The sequence below is a fragment of the Dermacentor variabilis genome, chromosome 8, assembly GCF_050947875.1.
Source record: "Dermacentor variabilis isolate Ectoservices chromosome 8, ASM5094787v1, whole genome shotgun sequence".
In the NCBI taxonomy this organism is placed as follows: Eukaryota; Metazoa; Arthropoda; class Arachnida; order Ixodida; family Ixodidae; genus Dermacentor; species Dermacentor variabilis.
The window spans coordinates 38095061-38117341 of record NC_134575.1 but is presented as its reverse complement, the minus strand read 5'-3'; the positions used below and the strand labels follow the sequence as shown (position 1 = coordinate 38117341).

General features: G+C 47.5%; 2 protein-coding genes across 2 annotated transcripts in view; one reads left to right on the top strand and one right to left on the bottom strand.

The window, feature by feature from the left end:
- Positions 1-22281, bottom strand: part of LOC142590050 (uncharacterized) — a 260031-nt gene that overhangs the window by 27560 nt on the left and 210190 nt on the right. The window lies entirely within an intron of this gene.
- On the top strand, positions 278-18728 carry tzn (hydroxyacylglutathione hydrolase tenzing norgay). The gene is made up of 3 exons (XM_075701880.1): positions 278-436; positions 621-1038; positions 18274-18728. Exons 1-3 carry the CDS (start codon positions 365-367, stop codon positions 18654-18656), a joined length of 873 nt encoding a protein of 290 aa, XP_075557995.1. The 5' UTR covers positions 278-364; the 3' UTR covers positions 18657-18728.

The window sequence follows — 22281 nt, the reverse complement described above, 5'->3', positions numbered from 1 at the left end:
GCCGTGACTGTCGCCAACCGCCGCAACAAATGATGGCGCAACCGCGAGACCAAATCTCTGAGGCCATTGATCGCGGCTTTGAGAAAGCGGTGCCCGCGCCGCTATAGTACATGTTTCAGCACACCTGCGGCTCAGGCCAATACTAAAAGCCGTCGTAACGCTTACTGCAGCTAATAAAATAGACAGCAAAAAATTAAAGTTGAAAGAACTACTCGTACCTGAACTGAGTTGTCGGCAAGGGGAACATTTAGTTGTTCCTCCATGCGTGACGTCACTCCTTCCGCCCCCTCCCCGCCCACTACACTTGTCGGTGTTGTTATGGTGTTGTTGATCTCCGCTTTTCAAGGTTTTCTTCCCCCGCTTCATGTCAGCCGCTGTTCTCACCAAAAGCAAGTTTGTTGCTGCCTGCTGTAGCCGTCTTCTCCAGCGTTTTGACGTGAGAAGCTTTCATCGTTTCATTGTCCTTTTTATATCTACGTTAGAGATGCGATTGTCTCGCGCCTCATTCGGTCGGTTTGCTTTCAGTCGTGTGGTGGTAGTAGTAGTAGAGGTAGTAGTGCTAACCGTTGCGTCGTTAGTTTAGTGCCGTTCCTACAGCTGGCCGTCCGTGGACCGCGCAGGTACTGCGGCCAGGCCGACGCACGATGCAGATCAAAGTGCTGAACGCGCTCGAGGACAACTACATGTATCTGCTGGTGGACGACGCGACCCGTGAAGCGGCAGTCGTCGATCCCGTCGAGCCGGCCAAGGTGCTCGACGAGGTGAAGAAGCTCGACGTCCGCCTCACCACGGTGCTCACGACGCACCACCACTGGGACCACTCGGGCGGCAACGAGAAGCTGCTCGAGCTGTCGCCCAAGCTGCGCGTTCTCGGCGGCGACGACCGTGTGCCGCGCCTCACGCAGCGCGTCACCGACAACCAGGAGCTGCAGGTGGGCAAGCTGACGGTGCGGTGCCTGCTGACGCCGTGCCACACGTCGGGCCACGTCTGTTACTTCGTGCCGGCCGCCGACGGACAGCCGCCTGCGGTGTTCACAGGTAGTGCACGTAGTCGTAACACTCTCCGAACACCTATAGTAGACTCGGGCGAGCCTTCTTGATAGTAGCGGATTGTAGTTGAACTAGCGACTGTTCTTAGCTGTGGAACTAGAACGCGGGGGCGACGAGACGTGAAGAGGGCGGGACGCACAACAAGCGTTTGTACGGGCCCGCCCGCCACTTCTGTGTTTCGTCGCCCCAGCACTCTAGTTTGGCAACGAGGAAGCGTTCATAGCCGCACCCCTGTCGCACGCGCGAGGCTTGCTTCTTCATGCGTTCGGCACCCTGCGGAAATCCTATATACGTGTGTCATACCAATGACTGGCGCAGCATTGTGTACAGGCAGGTCTGAAATGAGTACTCGACACACTGTGTTTGCAAACGTTTGGCCACAGACCTTCACGTGCAAGGAGCTTGGCATTTACGTTGTGTGTTTGTTTTTCACTGGTGCTGGATTGCTCCCTGTGCCGATTTGCTATTTTCCCTGACACACATACAGTGATCGTGAGCTTGCGCGCGAATTTTCACTTTGTTTTTTTGCCGCAAGTATAGACTTGCATGCCTGCAAAGCAGGTCGCACACTACTGTCTGCTGGTAAACTTGCCTACTGTGCTAGAGTGTAGGCCAATTTACTAGCCAACATTACCAGATACTGCTATTCTTTGCCATAAGTACAACCTTGTATAGGTGGAAAATGGGCAGCATATTACTGTCTGGTGTTCTTTTAACTTTGATGCTCTAGGTTACTTATATTCTAGCTGTCTACTGGATTGGCATGGAAATGTGCAGTGGTCCTGAATGTGTATAGGAGGCCTCACTTTGTTGCACAGACACTTGTGAGCATGCTTGATTCAGTACAGATTGATGGCCATGCAGATCTAGTATTGCTGTGCATCAGTACTGTTATGAGCACGGCAGAAAAAAGAAGTCTGGCTACAACACTGCTTCACCACTCCTTAACAATATCAAACCGCTTGAATTCGGTCTTACTAAAATTTTGCCCAAATAGATGTAAATTGAGTTTCGTTAGGGCTGAAACTGCAAGTGTGGCAGTGGTATAATGCTTTCAATTTCATCTGAGCCAGTGCCTATTGAACTTGTTAATCATTGCATGTTGAAAACTGCTACACAGTTGAATTTATACTGCTTCTGCTTGAACACTTTTGAACATCTTCAGTACAGTCTGTACAATCAGTACGGATTAAGCTTTGCCACACACGTCATGTCTCCGGCATGTTTGACTGCAGTGCTGTTGTGTTCAAGCCTGCTTCACTTGTCCTCTAAAAGTGAGGCGCAGCTAATCTCCAGTGAAGAAAACCACCCACATGAGAGAGAGCACGTATTAAACACGCTTTGACATCAATACTGCTCCTGAACGACGCATATGATGAAGGTGCGGAGTGGCCTATATAATTTTAGCAAAGGCTATAGATCATAGCTCACCGAGAAGCCATTCCAACACATCTAAAGTGAACCATGCTGCAAAAACTTGTGCTGCCAACGTAAGCGTGCATATACCCTTACAGCTGTGTGTTGTTGTGTTGCCGTGTTTTTCGTGTGTCTCCTCCTGCACAGGCCAAGTCCGTTTTGGTAAACCAGTTCCTATGTGTGTGAATAATGTTTTGTTTATTGCTTCCCTGAGCCAAGCTTGAAAGAGCCTTTAGGTGAATGGTTGAAAAGAAGTAAAAGCTCTGGCCAAGCAGTGATGCTAACAGACACAGAAAGTGCAATTGGTTTTGAGCTCTCAGTATTAAAATTTACGGTGTGGAAGAGATCAAGGTTAGAACAGGAAGGAGATACAACTAACCCTCAGTTGTGCATCGTCGTTGCCAGATTGTGTGAGTGAGTGAAAAACTTTATCAGCTCTAGATTCACTGGTCTTCTGCGGTCTTCAGATGGAATCGTCCATCTTCTAGCACAACGGTCGGTTGCCCTTAGTCCAGGGCTCCGCTGGATGCTGCTGCCAGTTGTGCTCGCCGAATCAGACCTTCTTGGTCGACCTGGCGATCGCTGGAGAGCACTCCCTCCCATTGCTCCGCACTCGGGTTTGGTATAACGGGTACCACGTCTATCTTCTGGCATGCCCACGTTATGTGATACAGCGTGGGTGTTTCGTGGCACCAGGGGCATTTGTCATTGTATTGTGTGGGATAAATTTTGCTGAGTACGTTTAGGTTCGGGTACGAGCCCGTTTGTAGCTGCCTCCACGCGACAGAGTCCTCTCTGCTAAGGGAGTTGTGCGGTGGTGGATACCGCTTTCTGCAGCCCTTGTAGTAATTTAGTATCGCCGAATAGTCTTGGGGTTCAGGTTCGGTCTCCTCGAGGCCGCCTATGTTGGATGCTCGGTAATAAGTGTACCCTCGAGCTATCCTGTCCGCCTGTTGGTTCCCTGCCACTCCCGTGTGTCCCGGCGTCCATACTATCGTATGCCTAATTGGTTCTTCTTTTGTTTGTCGTTCTGTTATGGGGTCTCCGGAGCGGAGTATGCGGAGCGCTCCGTGCCCTATTCTGCCGCGTAGGTAGTTGCGGCACGCTGTTTGCGAGTCTGTAAGGATTGTTAGAGACCGTTTAGACCGATATCCCTCCGCTGCCGCTAGAGCAACGGCCGCTTCTTCAGCCTCGACTATCGTACAGCCTTGTAGTGATGCGCTGGTGATCTCGCGTAGGTTCCAATCAATCACCGTTGCTACCGCGTTGCTGTTGCTCTGCCCCGCTGCTCTGGCGTACGTGGATGCGTCCACGTATACTGTCGTTTCTTGGGGTGCTAGTGTCTTTTGTAGGTATTCAGCCCTCGCTTCTCTGCGTGCTTTGTGTAGGTTGGGATCCATGTTCCGGGGTATGGGTGCTACTTTCAGTGTGTTGCGATACTCGTCCGGAATTGTTTCGGTCCTCTGTATCTCTTGAAGTTGATCGGCGCAGCCTAGTTTCTTCAGGAGCTCCCTGCCAGATGGGGTCTGCTGTAGTCTGCGTTGTTGGGAGACTAGTTGCGCCTCTTTCAATTCGTCGAAGGTGTTGTGTAGTCCTAAGGCTAGGAGCTTTTCGGTTGAGGTGTTGTGGGGAAGGTGGAGTGCGGTTTTGTAGGCTTTGCGTAGAATCGCGTCCGCCTGTTGTACCTCACTCTTGATGGGATTGTAGTATGGAAGGGTGTATGCCACTCGGCTGACGACCAAGCTTCTGACCAGCTTGAGTGTGTCCTCCTCTCGCATGCCGTGGCGTCTGTGTGAGATGCGCGTGATCATGCGGGCCACTTGTAGTGTGGATGCCTTGAGTAGGGCGAGGGTGTGGGTGCAGCGTTGGTTTGACTGTATCCACATCCCCAGGATTCTGATGAGCGTCTTTTCCGGTATCGGCTTCCCCTCGAGGTAGACGTGGAGCTTTAACTCGTCGCTGGTGGGGACTGTGCGGTTTTGCTTTCCTTTCCAAACTCTCAGCAGCTCGGACTTCTCAGTGGAGCAGGCTAGCCCTCTTGCTCTGACGTAGTCCTCTACGCAGGTGGCTGCCTCTTGTAACTTCTTTCTGTCTGAGCGAGCCTGTGTTAACCCAGATGGTGATGTCGTCGGCATACATGGCATGGTGTATGCCGTCGATTTCATTTAACTGTTTTGCCAAGCCAATCATTGCTATGTTGAAAAGCGTGGGGGAGATGACCGACCCTTGAGGCGTCCCTTTGTTTGGAGTAAGGAACTTCTCTGATCGGAGCCCTCCGAGGCCAATCGTTGCCGTTCTGTTTGAAAGGAAGGCTTTGACGTAGCCGTAGACTCTCCTCCGGCAGTTCAGGTCGTTCATGCCCGTGAGGATAGCTTCGTGGCTTACATTGTCAAAAGCCCCCTTGATATCCAATGCCATTATTATATTCTCCCCACTCCTGGGGACGTTCCCGAGTACTTCTTCTTTGATTTGAAGCAGTACGTCTTGGGTCGATAATTTTGCTCTGAATCCAAACATGCTGTGGGGATACAGTTCGTTGTCCTCCATGTACTGTTGTAGTCTCAGCGTCACCACTCGTTCGTACAGTTTTCCCAGGCACGATGTGAGCGAGATCGGTCTGAGGTTCTCAATTTGCAGTTTCTTGCCCGGTTTTGGAATCATCACTACCTCCGCATGCTTCCACTCCTCGGGAACGGTCTCAGCTTCCCAGTGTTTGTTGAGAAAGTCGGTTAATTCTGCGACCAACTCTTCACTGAGGTTGCGGATGAGTGCGTTATTTATCTTGTCTGCACCCGTGGCTGTGTTTCTGGTTGTGTTTCGAATCGCTGCGTAGACCTCTTCTCGCGTGATGGGTCTGTCCAGGTTAACGTTTTCTCTTCCGCGGTAGCGCTCTGCGTAAGCTGCTGGGTTTGTGTCCCCGAAGCATTTAACGCGTACCTTCTCCAGGAGTTCCGAGTCTGGTCCCTCGAACTGGTGGATGAACCGGTAGATGGTTTTGTTGTTTTCTGCCTTGGTCTTGGTCGGATCTATGAGAGCCTTGAGGATATGCCACGTCCTCGCTGTGTTCAAAGTTCCGTTGAGGGAGTCGCTGAATTGCTGCCAATTTTGCCTTGCCAATTGCGCCGCGTACTCCTCTGCTTTCGCTGTGACTTCTGCGATCTTTATCTTTAGCTTCCTGTTGTATTTTTGTTTCTTCCACCTCTTGGTGAGCCCGCGTCTAGCTTCCCACAGCTTGAGCAGTCTGGCGTCTACCTCGGGCGTCTGCGTCGTTCGCGCGATTTCTTTGGTGTACTTGCGCTGTTTTTCAATGAGCATTTTCCCCCACTCTTCTATCGATTGGATCCCGTTCTCGGCCAGATTCCTATCGCATGCGTCTCGAAAAGCGCTCCAGTCCGTAATTTTTGCCGATCCCAGCTGACGCCTTAGCCTGTCCGAAGTTACTTGCGTCTTGAGTATGTAGTGGTCACTACCCAGGTTCTCTAACAGGTTCTCCCACACTGCTTGTTCCGCTCCTCGTATGAACGTGAGGTCGGGGCAGGTGTCGGTACTAACGCTGTTTCCGATTCTGGTTGGAGTGTCTGGGTCTGTGAGGAGGTTGCAGTCGGTGTTCTCTGCTGCCTCCGCTAGCGTTTTGCCTTTTGGGTTTGCTGTTTGGTATCCCCAGCTTTTGTCCATGGCGTTAAAGTCTCCTAGGATGATTAGCGTGCTGTCTTTCGCTAGTTTGCGTGCGCCATGGAAAAGCTCGTAGAATTTTGCCTTCCTCTGTTTCGGGGGGCTGTATGCATTTACAATAAATATACTGCCCCTCTTTCTTTTCTTCTTTGGTATAATTTCTACAATCACGTGCTCTACGTCGGTGTCGGCTATCCTGTCGTGGCTTATGGCGATGAGTGCCTTGCTGACTAGGGTTGCCGTTCTTCCTTTCTCTTGAGTCTCGTAACACGTGTATCCTGCGAGTGTTGGTGTCGTGCCCGTCTCTTGAAGCGATATGATGTCGGGCGGTGTTTGTTGTGTGTGAATGTATTGTTGGAGGAGGCCCTGCTTCTTACGGTAGCCTCTGCAGTTCCATTGCCATATATCTAAGGTTTCTTGCTTGCTTAAAGTTGTACTGGCCATGTTTAAGCCTCGGTGTTGTTTGCGGATGTGTCGGCGAGGGATGCCAGCGCGGGGCGGTGGTAGGCCTTCTCTCTAATGTTCTCGGTAAACTTCTGCTTGCGGATGCTGCTCCGGAGCTCTGTGACTTGTAATTGCACTTGCTGCATTTGTTGCTGCTGTTGCTGCATCATCTGCTGCATCATTTGCTGAATCTCTGCTTTAAACGTGGCGAAATCCTCGTTGCCTGCTTGCCATGGGGCTTGGGTTTGTACGGTCTGTGGCTGCGGAGAGCTGTTCGACCTAAGGTCTCGCACTGCCTTCGTTAGCTCTGCTATTTGGCGTTCTAGCTCTTTCTGCCTAGAGCGTGATAGCTCTAATTCGCGTCTCAAGTTTTATTTGGTTGGTTGCAAGATGGCATTTGCTCCTGAGCAGACAGACATTGTATCTAAGTGTACAATCTTGCATAGCTGGCTTCATACATGTTTGTACATGCCGTTGTTTAGTATTTCATGAAAAAAGCTTCCTGTCATACCAAAATTTGGGCGGAGTCAAGTGGTGACTGCACAAATTTTTGTTTGAGCTTTGTTATTGTTTCCTTCTTCCACTCGCTGAAATGTCTATGCCACTTACAGAGGAAACAAATAGTTATTACCTGCATTGTTGAATTTTTCAAGAGATTTCTAGTGTATTCTTTTCTGAGCAAGTACACCACGAAAGCAAAAGTATCCCAAGCTATGTTACCTGAGCAATTCTAGTAAACGTGCAAGAAGCAGCCTTTAGCGTGCAATGTTGCACTTGAAGCTTCATTTACTCAGGCATCACTGATTTCAAAGCATTCTACATGCTCAGACCAGTTTCGTTTTATTCATAACAAGTTCTCAGAGCTCACTAGGTTGTGTCCTTACAACATGTCATACTTACTTACTGGTAAGCTACTATTGCCAAGCAGATGCTATTCAAATTGCATGACGTGATGAAGAGCTCACATGGAAACTTCAAGCCTGTCTCTGCTTCTTTTGCATTTTCTGGTGTACCGTGATTACAGATCTCATGGCAAGACTGACGCTCCTGGTATTTCAGACTTGTAATTGAGCAATCCTTCTTAGCATTCTTCATTAGTGTTCATTTAATTAACATGACCATAACTTCAGCAGTGGGCACAATGCACAGTGTCTACCAGCAAAGTACAATGAGTTTCACTGTGCCACTGTTCAGACTATCCTTTGGGTCTGCTTGCTTTGTGGTGTAATATCGCTCTGTTTTGATAATTATTAATGTCTACCGTCAAGCTGTGCATGAGCCCCGGTATGGCCTGAAGGATTTATTTACCAGGGTTGATCCAGAAATAAGGTTCCCAAAGAGCTCCAGCCACACGGGAAGGTGCTAGGTGAAAGCTGGCAACGCTGCTGCGCACAGCTGTTCCCCCACTCTTGATTCCCCCGGCCGTTCTTCTCTGCGCCACACATTCTTGGCTCAGCGGCTGTCCAATATGGAGGTTCCCATTGGCGATACCGCCAAGTGCGAGATTCGTCATGTAATTCGCCTCTTGCACGCCAAAGGGACTCCACCCATGGATATTCATCGTCAGTTGACAGAGGTGTGTGGCGACAAGTGTATGTCTGTTCAACACGTCCGAAAGTGGTGCAGGGAGTTTAGTGCCAGTCGGAAGGAAGCCCACGATGAAGAACGGAATGGAAGACCATCAGTTTCGGAGGCAGTTATCGAGATGGTCCAACGTGAAGTGCTTCAGAACAGGAGGATCATTATCAGTGAACTTGTTGCTCAGATTCCTGGGAGTTCTTACGATGCAGTGGAATGAGCTTTGACTGAAATATTGGGGTATCACAAGTGTTGTGCTTGATGGGTACCGCGGCTCCCGACATCAGGCCACAAGGAGAAGCGGCTTGACTGTGCTCGCCGGTTTCTTCAAAAGTGTCAAGAAGATAAGGAAGGATGGTTGGACTCCGTTGTTACGGGAGACGAAATGTGGGTGTTTCGTTTCAGTGCCGAAATTAAACAAAAATCGAAACAGTGGCGACACCCAGAGTCATCAGTCGCAAAGAAGTTCAAATAAACTCCTTCTGCTGGCAAAGTCATGGTCAGTATTTTTTTTTTTTTGAGATTCGTAAGGGGATACTGCTGATCGATTTCATGGAACATGGGACAACAGTCAACTCAGACAGTTATTGTGCAACACTAAGAAAACTCAGGTGAGCTATCCAGACCCGCCGGCGAGGACGACTGGTAGCCGGTGTAATGCTGCTTCATGACAACGCCCGACCTCACGTCTCCCGTCAACGCCGGGAACTTTTGACAAACTTTGGGTGGACTGTCATGCCCCACCCACCGTACAGTCCAGACTTTGTGCCTAGTGATTATCACTTATTCCCCAAGTTAAAGGAACACGAGTGGCCAATGCTTCTGTAGCGACGATGAAGTCAAAGAGCGGTGAAGTGCTTCCTCAACGGGTTGGCGGTGAAGCTCTACGACATTGGAATACAGAAATTGGAGCACCATCTACAAAAATGTGTAGAAGAAGATGGCTATTATGCAGAAAAGTAGAGCAATGCTTCATCTTTCCAGTGATGTAAATTTCTGTGAGAATAAACAATGTTGTCTATTTCTAAAATTGATGGGAACCTTATTTCTGGATCAACCCTCGTAGTTATGTCCGGGCTTGGGGGGCAATAGGTGGATTTCGTTGGGTGGGCCGGGCCAGCATTTGAGCCCGACTTGGGCCTGGAATTCTTGCCAGCTCTCCCATTTCCAGAAGAAACAAAGGATAACTCGAGGACCCCCATGGCTGTCTAGCGCTGGGGCACAGTTGAAGGCATTGCTCACAGTGTTAGTGAACGTGTAGTGTATCGAGATTTGAGCCGCATCCATGCGGACGCAGTGGTAATAAAGAATACTATCGCATGGCCGGGTGCAGACTTGTGGCAGTGCCATTGCTGGGCTGCGCTGTGGGTCTGACGCGTTAGGCTGCACCCGAGAGCTGTTCTGAAGTCTGTCGTTGGGCCGGGCTGGCGTTAGGCTGCACCCGGGAGCTGTTCTGAAGTCTGTCGTTGAGCCGGGCTGGCCCGCCTTCTGCTAGAGTTGGGCCCAAGCTTTGCCGGGCTGTGAAAGTGCAGCCCATGCACATGCCTAGTCTACTGTCATTGTTGTGATTATCTTTACTATCGCAGTTAGAGTGCAAGTCAAGTGTTGATTGTTTATGGCAATGCCCAATGTCACAGCCACCGCTTGGAAGCCATTCTGTGCTCACGGAGACTACTGCACGTTCAAGCACGAGCATGGTTCTCCACTGTACACGTGTTCTGTTCAGACAGGTGCGGGCAGGGCTAAGGATGAAGACGTAGTAAAGCTCCATTTTTATTGATTTCTTGTGCACACATATCACAAGAGGATTGAATGAGGCTCTAATTGCATTGGAAGGTCATAGAGTTGAGTTCTGAAAATGTCAGGGGAGCTCCTAAAACAAAACGTTTGTGTTATGTAAAAAATTACAGCATGGTAGTACAATTCTGTGAGCTTTTCATCTTACAGAGTAGTTAGAATGCAAGAATACGAAGTTAAAAAATAATACTAATAAGTAAACGTGAGACAAGAATATAATACAAACACGCAATATCCTGGATAGGTTAGTGCAAGTTCAGAACTTTTGTATCTGCAAGCTCACAGCATAAACGGCATGAAATGATTGCACAAGAAGCTAATGTAATTGTAGAAACAAACTATTACACACAAGCTTATAGTTATAAACAATAATCTTCTGAGAAGCGTAATCTAAAAACAAACGGGCTAGTTTGAATATTAGCATTGGTCAGTGATCTTACGAACATACAAGTTCAAAACACAACAGAAGCAGCAGGAGATGTTCAATGCTAAACAAGTGTTGGAATCGCAAATTATTTCTACTCTTTTGACAATTTATCGAGAGAGTACTTTTTGCAGGCACATCGAAATAAATGCACTGGTGATGATTTAGTTTCACCACATTTGAGGCACATAAAAGGATCGCACACTGTGCTGGCCATTAAATATCGAGCAATCTCTGAATAAAAAAAAAAGGAAAAGTAAGGGAAAATAAATGTAGTGCCGTATCTTCTGGACAATAGTCTGCGTACCACATACACGTGTTTAAAAGTAAAATTTTTTGCATGGCACATACTATGTAAATGTGTGTGGTGCAGTGTTATTGAATTACCATTCTTAGAGCGCGGGCACACTGAAAAATCGAGGCCCACCACCGCGCCTGGAAATCTTTACCATGCCTTTGCAGAACCACCTAGTAAAACTTTATAATAAGCTGTCCAACAAAGCATGGTGAGTGCAGTCATCATCAACATGAAAGGGAACAGTGAAAATTTTTTTTAAAGTAAGATAACTCGTGATGCATGAGTTTAAATCTAGGAATAACTTTGCACATAACAATAAGTTGTCTTGTTAAACTTTTACTATCGTTTACACTTTTATGGAGGGCATGTGTGTTTTTCCCCTACTGGCATTTGAAAAAAATATGGTTTTCTCTGTTATATTGATGATAACTGTACGTTCACTGCCTTGCATTCTTTTGTTTATTTGCTTTAAGGAAATTTTGTGCAGCACTTTATTTTGAGTGCTTTCATGCATTTTTTCATTTGTTCATGAGCATCACTCAAACATGTACCACTTAGAAGTAACTATTAATTATGTACCTTGATCTGTGATTGCCAGTGTTGTATATTAGTATTGGTTGAGTTGATAGCTGTTTCTTTTTCAATCAATCAGTCAGTTAATCAATCTTTATTAATGGTAAAAGTCAGAGTATACAATGCAGGTAAATATACAGAAGGAAGTCCCGAGGTTACAAACCGCAGGCAGGACCTCTTATATTAAAACTTTAGAAAACTGATAAAGCAAATACATAATAATAAAAACAGTTTAGAAATGTAACTTAAGAAAGACAGCATCAAATATTTAAGTGATTGCATAGAAAATCATCATGAACACAGTTAACTAAGCGGAACGCAACAGTTACACGTTGAATAAAAACGTTTTATTTTCTGCCTAAATACATAGACATTATTTCTTTCATTCAGATGTGAGTGAATTCCATGAAGAAATAGTTGAGAAAACAATGCTAATTTTCCCATAATTAGCATGTATTTTAAGCAGCAGAGGTTATTATGGATCACAAGTCTAGTTCTGTTAGGATTAGGTAACATGATGGGAGGAGAAACGTCAATTACGAGCATGCGATGAGAAACCTTAAAGAACAAGACACACATACTGTATATATGTAGTTGAGAGATAAGCAGTATGTTAAGCTGGACGAAAATAGGACGTGATGGCGTCAATAGAGTAGTGGAAGTGATAAGTAGCTTGGCTTCCTTTTGCAGTACATACCTTCAGAGGCCAGATGTGAACTGAATATGAATTACCCCACGATGTAATACAATAACTTAGATGACTGTGCATGAATGTGTAATACAGCGCTTTAAGAGTGTTCATGCTAAAGCACTTTCTTGATTTTACCAAAGCCCTAATTCAAACGAAATCTTTTTTCAAACAGAATTGATATATTGGTGAAACTTCATATGAGTGTCAGCTGTAACTCCTAAAAATGATGTATGATCACTTAAAGGAATGGCTACTGAGTTGACATAGAGGCCGGGAATAGTTAGCAGCTTTTATGTTGTGTGTATGAAAAAGCTTTAAGGTAGTTTTGGACGGTATAATGAGGAGTCTATTAGAGTAGCGCCATTCTTCGAGAGAAGTTAAGTCAGCTTGAAGATTAGATACAAGACTTGCAGAATCGAAATGATGAGGAAAGGTAGTCGTGTCATCAGTGTAAACAAGATGAAAAGTCAAGGCATAGGGGTAAGTCATTAATATATATATAAAATAATAATGGACCTAAAATCGAACCTTGTGGAACACCTACATTCATAGGGATAGAATTAGATGTATAGGTGTTGATGATCGAAACGGCTTGGAACCTATTAAGAAGAAAGCTTTGTAATAGCGTCGATGCAGGACCTGTTATTCCATAGCACTCTAATTTACAAAAAAAGAAATAAATGGTCAATGCTATCAAATGCTTTTGAAGAGCCAATGAAAAAAAGATCCTGCAGTGTTGCCATTATCAGTGAATGATCAAATTTGTTCAGTGAAACATGAAATTGCTGTATCAGTGGACAGACTGGCCTAACGCTAAACTGACATGAAGAGAGTATAATAAATTTACTAAAATATTTAGATAGCCTTACTTTGATTAGTTTTCTCAAGATTTTATCAAGGGAAGGAAGAATGGATGTAGGCCTATAATTTTCGATGTTAATTAAGTGGGTCACCTTTCTTAAAAACAGGCACTACCTTTGCCAACTTAAAACTTTTCGGGGAAGACACCAGTTTTAAAACAGCAGTTAAAAATGTGGCTTAGAAAAGGGTAAGAAAACATGTTACAGATTTAATATGTTTTGAGTAAACATTGCCGAACCCAGGTCCAGTAGCGTTTAATCCTGAAGTAACTGGACAAATCTCGGAGGCACAAGTAGGAAAAAGAAAAGAAAGAACGAGCGGGAAGTACGAGTAAACGGAGTAAACAGGTTGAAGCGGTGAAACTGGGAGAAAAATGATAGCTAAAATCATTGGCTACATCAATGGAAGTGGTGAGGATAGTGTTGTTAACAAGAACAGACGTCACTTTGCTGTGTGAGTTGGTATAATTTAAAAATTCATTTAGGAGCTGCCATTTTCTCTTTGTATCATTTTTTACGGAGTTGAAGTTCATATTCATAATAATCTTGTTTAGCATTCTTTAAAATCAAGGCTAACATATTGGAGTATCTTTTATACTGCAGTTTTAAGTTCTCGTTGAATGGTTGACGTTTGGTCTTTTTATGCAAGTTATCTTTCTTGCAAAAGGATTGCGTGAGTGAATTGGACAACCAAGGGCAGCGCAGGGCAAAGTTGCGTCCATTAGATGATTGCAGTGTAGTTGAACGCTCAACTGCTCAATAAATAATGTTGTAGAACATGATAAACGCCTCCTCAGGATCATCAGTTGCATGTATACTTGACCAATCTGTATCTTCAATGAGTGGACAGTAATTATCCAATTAAAAAGACACGATAGGCCTTTCAAAATATAAAAGTAGTGGAAAGTGATCAGTTATATCACTCTCCATTACGACTGCATGAGTGCTGTCACCAAAGTTAGTAAGGATATGATCAATTAATGACTGCGATCGAAAATGAGTACAGCTGGTTGGTGCAGATAAAAGCAATTGAAACCCATAGCTATAAATACAGGTCATATGCGCAAAGTTAGTGGGGAATCAACTTAATTAAAATTCACATCACCCATTATTAATACATTTTTACACTCAGCAGTAAGTTCACCCAAGTAAGTGAGTAAGAGCTTCGCAAAAAAAAAAAATACTGGTCACAAGGAGGTGAGCAATAGACAGCAGCGAGAATAGTTTTTCATTGATTCTTACACGGTGCTGGTGTATCAATTTCCAGCCAAACAGATTGACATATTGCGGCATTCAAATGTAAATTATTGCATCTCTTACACACAGCATTGTTCGATACAAAAATGGCAGAGCCACCATGAGGATCACCACTTCGACAACAATATTCACATGAATAACCAGGGAACCCACACAAGTCACCGTGGTTGGGTGATAGCCAAATCATGTCCAAATTTTATGTTCTTTCCTGCTGCCCTCCACAATGCGATTAGCCCTGAGTGTATAATAAATAAATAAATAAATAAATAAATAAATAAATAAATAAATAAATAAATAAATAAATAAAATAAGATCTTACAGCTGTCTACTAAATTTACTAAAGGAATCGCTTGAGCTGTAATCGTTCAGCCACCGTGAAAATGATGGTTAGTATTCTTGGATCTGTCTGACCTTCATGCTTGTGGCTTTGGACGTTCTTGTGACTTTGTTTATTACACTGTATCTACCTCTCATTGGTCCCAAATTTCAAAGCAGTGCCACTGTTCTGAACGCAAGACGCAGTGCGACTCTGCGCACGTGCACCAATGCACTGCGAATCATTGCATGCACTTGTAACGCAATATTTTGTTGAAAACGTACAAACGACCAAAGTTCCACAAGCCTGTTTGAAGCCAGAAGGACGAAGTTTGGGCTATACTTCATGTACTAACCATCATTCCCAGGCCGACTGAACCGGTGTGCTTTTGCAGATGCCGCTGACACTAGCGCCATATCTCCCTGTGGTGATTTCTTGCAAAAACGCTCTGTGCGATAGAGGTCCCAGGGTCTTATAGCTTGACAATACTTTCTTTTTTCCTTGCCGACTGAATGCTAGTTACAGTGAATCTAAAGAAAAGAAAAGAAGCTCTTCCATTGGGATTCTTTCCCGAGCACCATAATTACAGCGGGTGCGGAGTGTATTCCGGAAAATACAGTACTTTAGTTTGGGCCTGCTGCGAGGCGACCCACTGACCAATGAGAGGTAGATATAGCAAGAACAGTTAGGGCCCACTCGTTAGGGCCCACTGGATGGGCCAACCGGGCCCATCGAGTGGCGTGCTTTTTCGGGGAAACCTTGGTTGTGGCAGATAAAAAAAAAGTTGTCCGACGATTACGATACTCCATAATGCGAAATTCGAGCGCGGCTTTGTACGCGTTTTCATTTCGCGATGTATTGCGGCAAAGAATTTGAGACCGAAATCACCGCACCGCCTGGCAGCGGGGCAGTGCCGTCGGCGCCTTCGCAGGAAGGGGCAGTACGGGAACGCTGGCATATGATGAGCGGCATCGGAGCCAGCTGTGGAAGACGACGACGGTGAACGCGCGAGCACGCGTTAAAGGCTAAACCCCATGAGAGCGATTTTGTGCTTGAACGTCGCTTGAACAGATCGCTAGATCGCTCGGTTCTGCAAATCTAGAACTCGTCGCTCGTCGCCCAGAAGTGCTGCGAGCGACTAGCCAGTAGCGCGAAGCCGGAACTGGATGTATACGTTACTCAAATACTACCGATTGTCGCACGGAAGGAGCAAACAAGTGATTTTTTATACGTGCGAGGATAAGAACCTGCTGCGTAAGACCCTCAGAAATAGTTTATGCTGCTTTTTACAGTAAAATACATCGACTTAAGTGAATGAAGCACGCGTCACGCTTGTTTCGGCGCCTATATTGCTTGCCCTCATATCGGCAGCACTGGGGCGACGTCGCTCGAAGTCATCGCGCGCATGGGGTACGACTTGTAGGCGACGAGCGAACGCGACAGCCATCTCCATCGCATCGCTTGTCGCGCACAATATCGCTTGCACGGGGTTTACACTTTAAAGGTTGGTCTGGGAGCTCTGTCGTCGGCGGCTGCTGTGAATGGCGCCCACGCGTCACCCACGCGCTGCCTCCCGCGATGCTCCAGGTTAGTGAGGCAGCTGCGCCTCACTTGGCTCCGTTGGCAGACGTTCCGCACGAGACGAGATTGGCTCCGTTGGCAGACGTTCCGCACGAGACGAGATTGTCCGCGCCAGCCAATGTGCCGCGAATGAAAGCACGCATAGAGCTGCGCTCGAATTTCCCATCAGGGAGTGTCGTAATCGTCGGTGAATTTATTTTTCTTCGCTGTTGCGAGGGGCCGTATTCCTCGGCACGCGCGCGCGCTACAGCGCACATTAAAGGAATTGCCATTACACCTATATGGCACAAGATTTCTGAACATTAGCAGCCACGACTGAGTGCCCTACGGTTGTCACGATTGGTACGCACTGTAAAATAATTTACGCCCTTAAAAGTGAAAGTAAAGATGTAGATACGTCTGTAACTCACACACTTACACCCTTTTAGATGGAAGGGTCCGAGTTAGAGACGGATTTACACCCTTATTCACTTTAAAGGGTGTACGTTACTTTACAGTGCAAGGTACGCCCGGATTGCAAGGTTTCGCTGTGACCCCGGTGCGGCGATCTGCCCGGCCGTTGTCCCGCGAGTGCGCAGTACTTTTTGTTAGAAAATGCAAAAACTATACGAGTGTGTGTCCGTCAGTGGCTGTCAAGTTTTAGAGCCCGTGACAAACGCTCAGGGACTGTGGGTTCTAATTGTGCAATGATTCAGTGTTGTTTTATTGTACAATTTTTGTTTCGTCTTGTTTGGGGGGGAGGGGGGGTCTAATGGTTTCCTTAAACTGGCACAGCGCAACAAGGAAAGGAAGAAACAACTCGAGTACCGGCCAGAAGACGGAACAAAGAGCGCTGACTTCAGCACTCTGTTCTGAAGTCAGTGCTCGTTTCCTGCTTTTGGCCGGCGCTCGGCTTGTGTCTTGGTTTCCTTGTTGCGCTGTACCAGTCTTAGAGTGCTACACCAACTCGCCCTATCCTCAACCGTAGGGGTCTAATGGTCGGAGCATCGGGTTGGTGCAGTGCTGGGAGTCCGAGGTTCGATCCCCTCACCACCGGGCAAAGTAATTGTTTTAAAATTAAGTACGAGCCATCTGGCAAGACAAGCAGGAGGACCTACAGCCGGTAGCCATGGTAAAAAAAACCCGGGAGGGCACGCAAAGAAAGCGCCGCCTTAAGAAACGCTGCGCGTGTTTCTTCTCTCCGCGATCGCGTATGTGGCAGCCTCAGCTAGGGTTGCTAGCCACCCTACCTCAGCGCTCTCAGGAACGGAGCGAGGCAATGTATCATAACGTCATCACGCACCCACTTTTTGGGTACCTAAACTGGTTCGTAGAAACAAGCTACTTGGTAAAATTATTTCAATAACGTGTATGACCCCCCCCCCCCTCACTGTAAACTTGAGTAGCTATTGGCTAAGCAAAGTCACGTGAAGCAGTACTACCTCCCTTAAATTTGTTTCGTCTTCGCAAAGATGGCGGCGCCCAAAGTGCCGGTTTGCTCTACGTTGGCTTCTGTTCTGTGCGAAGGCCGCAGCTGCATTGTAAAAAAAAAATAAACACGTGGGCTGCTACGTGTCACCATGAAATGTAGGAACGAGTTGCCGCATATCGCTATCGCAATAAAAAAAAAATATCGGCAGTGATTTAGCGGTATAAATGCGAGAGAAATGCGTTAGTGTTACGTCGCACCTCTGAGTTCCCGGAGCCATGATTTAAAGCGCGTTCACCGCATTTTAAAGGGTTGCACAGGAACTCACCCCCCCCCCCCCCGTCTGCGAGGAGCGAAGTGCAACTGACAGTGCTCCGGATGAAACTACCGCCAGTTGCGCACACATGCACACGCACGCGCCTGTCTTCTAAGCTCTTCCATCCCCTCTCTACCTTCACCACGTGACCGGCATCCAACACACGCACTCTTTTCCACGTCGGCACTCCCAATGCTAACGCATTAAAAAAAGCCGGCAGGTCCCTGCCCTGTGGTAATCGATGTTATGCGAAGCAACGTGCGGGCAGCCTACAAAGTTAACGAAACGACCATGAAATTACATAGACGTAGACGGCTGTTTCATGACCTACATGACACGCATGTCATGATATTCATGTCATGACATCATTCATGTTCGTCATGCACTCTTTTCACACTATGCCAATTTTGGTACATGCCAAATTAAACGAAACGACCATGAGAGCATCAAGACGTAGGCGGCTATAGATAGATACTGTCGAAGTGGCAGATGTTCGTCAAGAAATGCTTCGCATTTAAAATACATCTCTGTCGACTACTTGTTTTGATGCGTGCCCCCCCTCCCTCCCCCTTCCCGGGTGTCGTTCGCACAGGCGACACGCTGTTCATCGCCGGCTGCGGCAAGTTCTTCGAGGGCACCGCAGACCAGATGTACAAGGCGCTGGTCGAGCGGCTCTCCAAGCTGCCCGACAGCACGCGCGTATTCTGCGGCCACGAGTACACGGTCAACAACCTGCTGTACGCCTCGACCGTCGAGCCGGGCAACGAGTCGATCAAGTCCAAGCTGGCGTGGGCACGCGAACGGCGCGCCAAGATGGAGCCCACCGTACCTTCCACCATCGCCGAGGAGCGGAGCTTTAACCCCTTCATGCGCGTGGGCGAGGCCTCGGTGCACAAGCACGCCAAGCTCGACGACCCGGTCTCCACCATGGCGTTTCTGCGCAAGGAGAAGGACCACTTCCGGCCCGCCGCTTGACTTTTTCCCTGCGACCTGTATACCTGCGTTAGACAGCCCAAATACAGCCGTTATCCGCCGTTGTTTTCACAACCGTCTTGTCATTCGACTCTCATTAGAGAGTTTTCGTTTGTCCGGTGTTCCGGTAAACGCAGGCGGACTGGGCGTCTTATCGGAGGGGCGGAGGCGTAAACGTGGGCGGCCTGCACGGTGCAGCCACCTGGTGGAGCAGAGTTCGACCAGACAAACGAATATTGCAGTAACCGAGTGCAACTCTTTGCTGCTGGTGTTAATTGTCGGCCACAACACGATTACGCCGCTGAATACACTTCGGTGCTGCGATATGCGCGCTGTACGTGCTTGTCTGATTTAGCTCTGCGCCAACAGGTGGCTGCACCGTGCAGGATGTTCACGTTTGCGCCTCCGCTCATCCGGTAAAACGCCCAGTCCGCTTGCGTTTTTCTGAATACCGGACACGTTAAAGCTCTCTATTATACTCGTGACTTCTTCACTGCCTCGGGAGTTATAGTTCTTTCGAGACCCCTTGTGCATTTTATTGCACAGTCACTTGAATCATTCTACAAAACTGGGGAGTTTTAGCTGTTGCCCTTTGGGTGTCTGGATACGTAGACGTGAGTAGCCTACGGTTCCTAGACATTTTATCTAGGAAAGCAGCCGCGCTGGTGGTGCCATCTTACGGCGCAAAATTTAATAAGCTGGGTCACAAAGCTATTATTGAAGTGGCCTGTCGTATACTACTTAACTATGGCCCTACTGGTGTAAAGCTTCGATATAGCGGCATAATCGTTAACATGCCGTTATTTCTGTGGTCTTCTTTCGACGAGAACACTCGCGCGACACAAAACGTTTCAAACGCGCTGTAGTTGAACAAAGCGCCACGAGGTGTCGCTACCAGCGTTGCCGTAGTATCGTCCACGGTTAACATTCCGTAACAGGCAATACACTTTGCACATGAAGTCGGTTCATGTGGATCTGCCATGACAGTGGTTGGAACAGGTTTTGGATTGTAGCGCGAAGTGACACGGACACAGACTAGAAGCAGACAGGACGAGCGCTTAAAAGAGTTTAAACAGGTTTTTGTCGTCAGCTTTCGAGAAAACGGACGCTAACTTGACCTGGATCGTCGTGTCGCCACAGGCGACTAAAAGTTGCCGTCAAGCGCATTTCGAACACCGCGAGATGAAAATCCAGGGTGCAGTATCACCATGTCATCGCACAAGGCAATGTTACGTCTTCGTATCTATATGCCATGGAGAAGGAAACGCTTGTTTTACAACAGACAAGAGTCGGTTTTAAGCAACGAACCGTAGTATTAGTCTTTTCGCCTTGGGGGGTATATTACGTTTCAATCTGCTATAAAAACTAACTTCACAATCGATAATGCTCCTGTGCCCTCTTCGGCTATCAGGAAAATATGTTGACGTTACTGCTGTTCTCGTTTAAGGATATCAAAACCTTCCCGTAGGGACTTGGGTGCAATAAGTGGCCCCCAGGTGACATCAGAAACTCTCTACACTGGAACGCCTTTCATTGGTTCTACTACATCGCTGGTGTAAATAAGCGGTTTTGATTTCGAAAGAAACTGACAGTTTTTCGCCAGTGAAGGAATAGGAGGAAAAACATCTTCACCGCGGTAGTAGTCCGTGATGACGTCATTTCCAAGTGCGCGAGTCGCGCGACCTGGCGTGAGGTGTCTGGCCACGCGACGAGTGACCCGTCTGGAAGCGTTCGAAGCTGTTCCGTTTTGCGGTTCACAGCACGCACGTTGCATGCGGACTTGCAGACGGCGCCGAAATTTGTTGTTCGCTCATCACCGGCCGCGGGGTTGGTGGGCGACGGCAGCTGGACGTCGCGATAAACGCAAGTCTGAACGGCGGAGATAACGATCGAGGCATTTCGTTTGGACCGGCTCCTCGCCGAGTCCTGACAGGTTCGTTGTGGGGTCGCGAGGTGAAGGGAAAAAACAAACGAAAAAAAAAAACTACACGTGCAGACGAACGTTCACAGATTGAAAGCTAGCAGACGAAAAGAAAGGCATCCCGTCTGGTATTTTTGCTCGCGCGCGAAGAAGAAATGAGCTGCATGCCAGTCGGAACGCGACATTCGCGAAGCTCCGTGCTCTGCGATGGTCCGTATATGTAACGGCGACAGCCGATCGTGGTGCGAACCACCGTTTATAAAAATCTTTATAAACGGTTGTGCGAACTAGTTGTGTCCCTCGCAGGGGAATATATTTTCGCGACAACCTGGCCTGTACCTACAAAATTTGTCTTGCGTATGCTGAGAGCGTTTCCTCGTTTTTTTTTGCGGCGTTTGAACGGAAGCCACTCGAGATAGCGATAGGGACGTGATAGCGAGACGCGATTTGTCCGCCGACGTAGGCACGGAACTTGCGCGGAAGTTTCGTAGATAACGGGTCAAGGTTGTTTGCGAATACGATATCATTGCGCCTTGGGCACTGGGTTGCGGACGTTGCCACACTCTGCCCTGTTGTCGCGTTTTTTTTTTTTTAAGAAGGATTGGTAGCTTTCGGCAACGCGCTCATTGTGTGGCCTTGAAAACACCACACCGTAGTGACTGGCGGTACAGTGTACCGGCGGGCTTGTTTGTCATACCACGTGACCACCACCTCCCCTTTTGGTGGCGTGTTGAAGCCCATTTTGAACGAGTCGTTTAAAAGGTGTTATAATTGAAACATTTGTGGCGCTCTCAAAAATTGAGACTTCGTACCGCAAATTATCGAGTCTGCGGTTACCCTAAAAAAATGCAAAAGAAGTGCAACACAGAACTTACTTAAACTATCTTTTGGGGAGGGGGGGGGGAGGGGGGCTGCTGTACGGATTTATATGTACGGCTTGCATACGTTGGCGGTTAAATCGCGTCTCGTCTCCATGTTGTCACCTCTGATTGGCCCAAAGGGACATGCTACGGCTTCTCTGATTGGACTATAGACCGTCGAACATGTCGCATTTTCGACCACCTCGCAGAACACGTCGTGGTCCAGAACATATAGCATCTCGGGTGTGACGTTAGGAATTCCTTTTTCTTCGATCCGTGCCCTTTGTTTGCTTATTTTTTGTTTGTTTGTTTGTTTGATCATCCGCCATTCACAACAGCTGCCGTTCCCGCGGCGAAACATATATGCGAACGGCGCCGGTCTGACCGCTGTCGAAGCGCAAGAAAAGAAAGATAGTGTGGCATTGTAATAATACGTAATAGGGCGTCGTTACATCGTCCCAGCCTTCGACTCCGCCCCCCCGCCCCCACAGTGCACTTGTCGCCGTATACGCCTACGGGCTTGTATGCTGCGTGTTACATAAACAGGAAGGTCACGTTAGTGGCCGACTGCCGCTCAAATTTCGCTGAGAGGTGTATCATATTGCAGTGCGTTGTTTGGTTGAACGTCACGTTCTCGGGCCTTTCGTTGCATTACCGGTTTGGTCTGCAATAAATTCCACCGTGGGCGTCGATCCTGGCGACGCGCTCACAACACGTCGATTGCGCGTCCGTCACCGCTGTAAACTGTAACACCGTGTTTTTCGCCGTAGCAGGGACACAGGTGGTGGCGACATCCGTTCCGTTGATAGCGGATGGTGAGTAAACTTTATTTTGCTGCTGAGCGGCC

Excerpts from the sequence above, each read along its gene's own strand:
- tzn (XM_075701880.1), top strand. The coding sequence starts at position 365 with ATGTCAGCCGCTGTTCTCACCAAAAGCAAGTTTGTTGCTGCCTGCTGT. Across the intron at positions 437-620 it reads GTCTTCTCCAGCGTTTTGAC|GTACTGCGGCCAGGCCGACG; the intron begins GTGAGAAGCTTT and ends TGGACCGCGCAG. Across the intron at positions 1,039-18,273 it reads GCCGCCTGCGGTGTTCACAG|GCGACACGCTGTTCATCGCC; the intron begins GTAGTGCACGTA and ends TCGTTCGCACAG.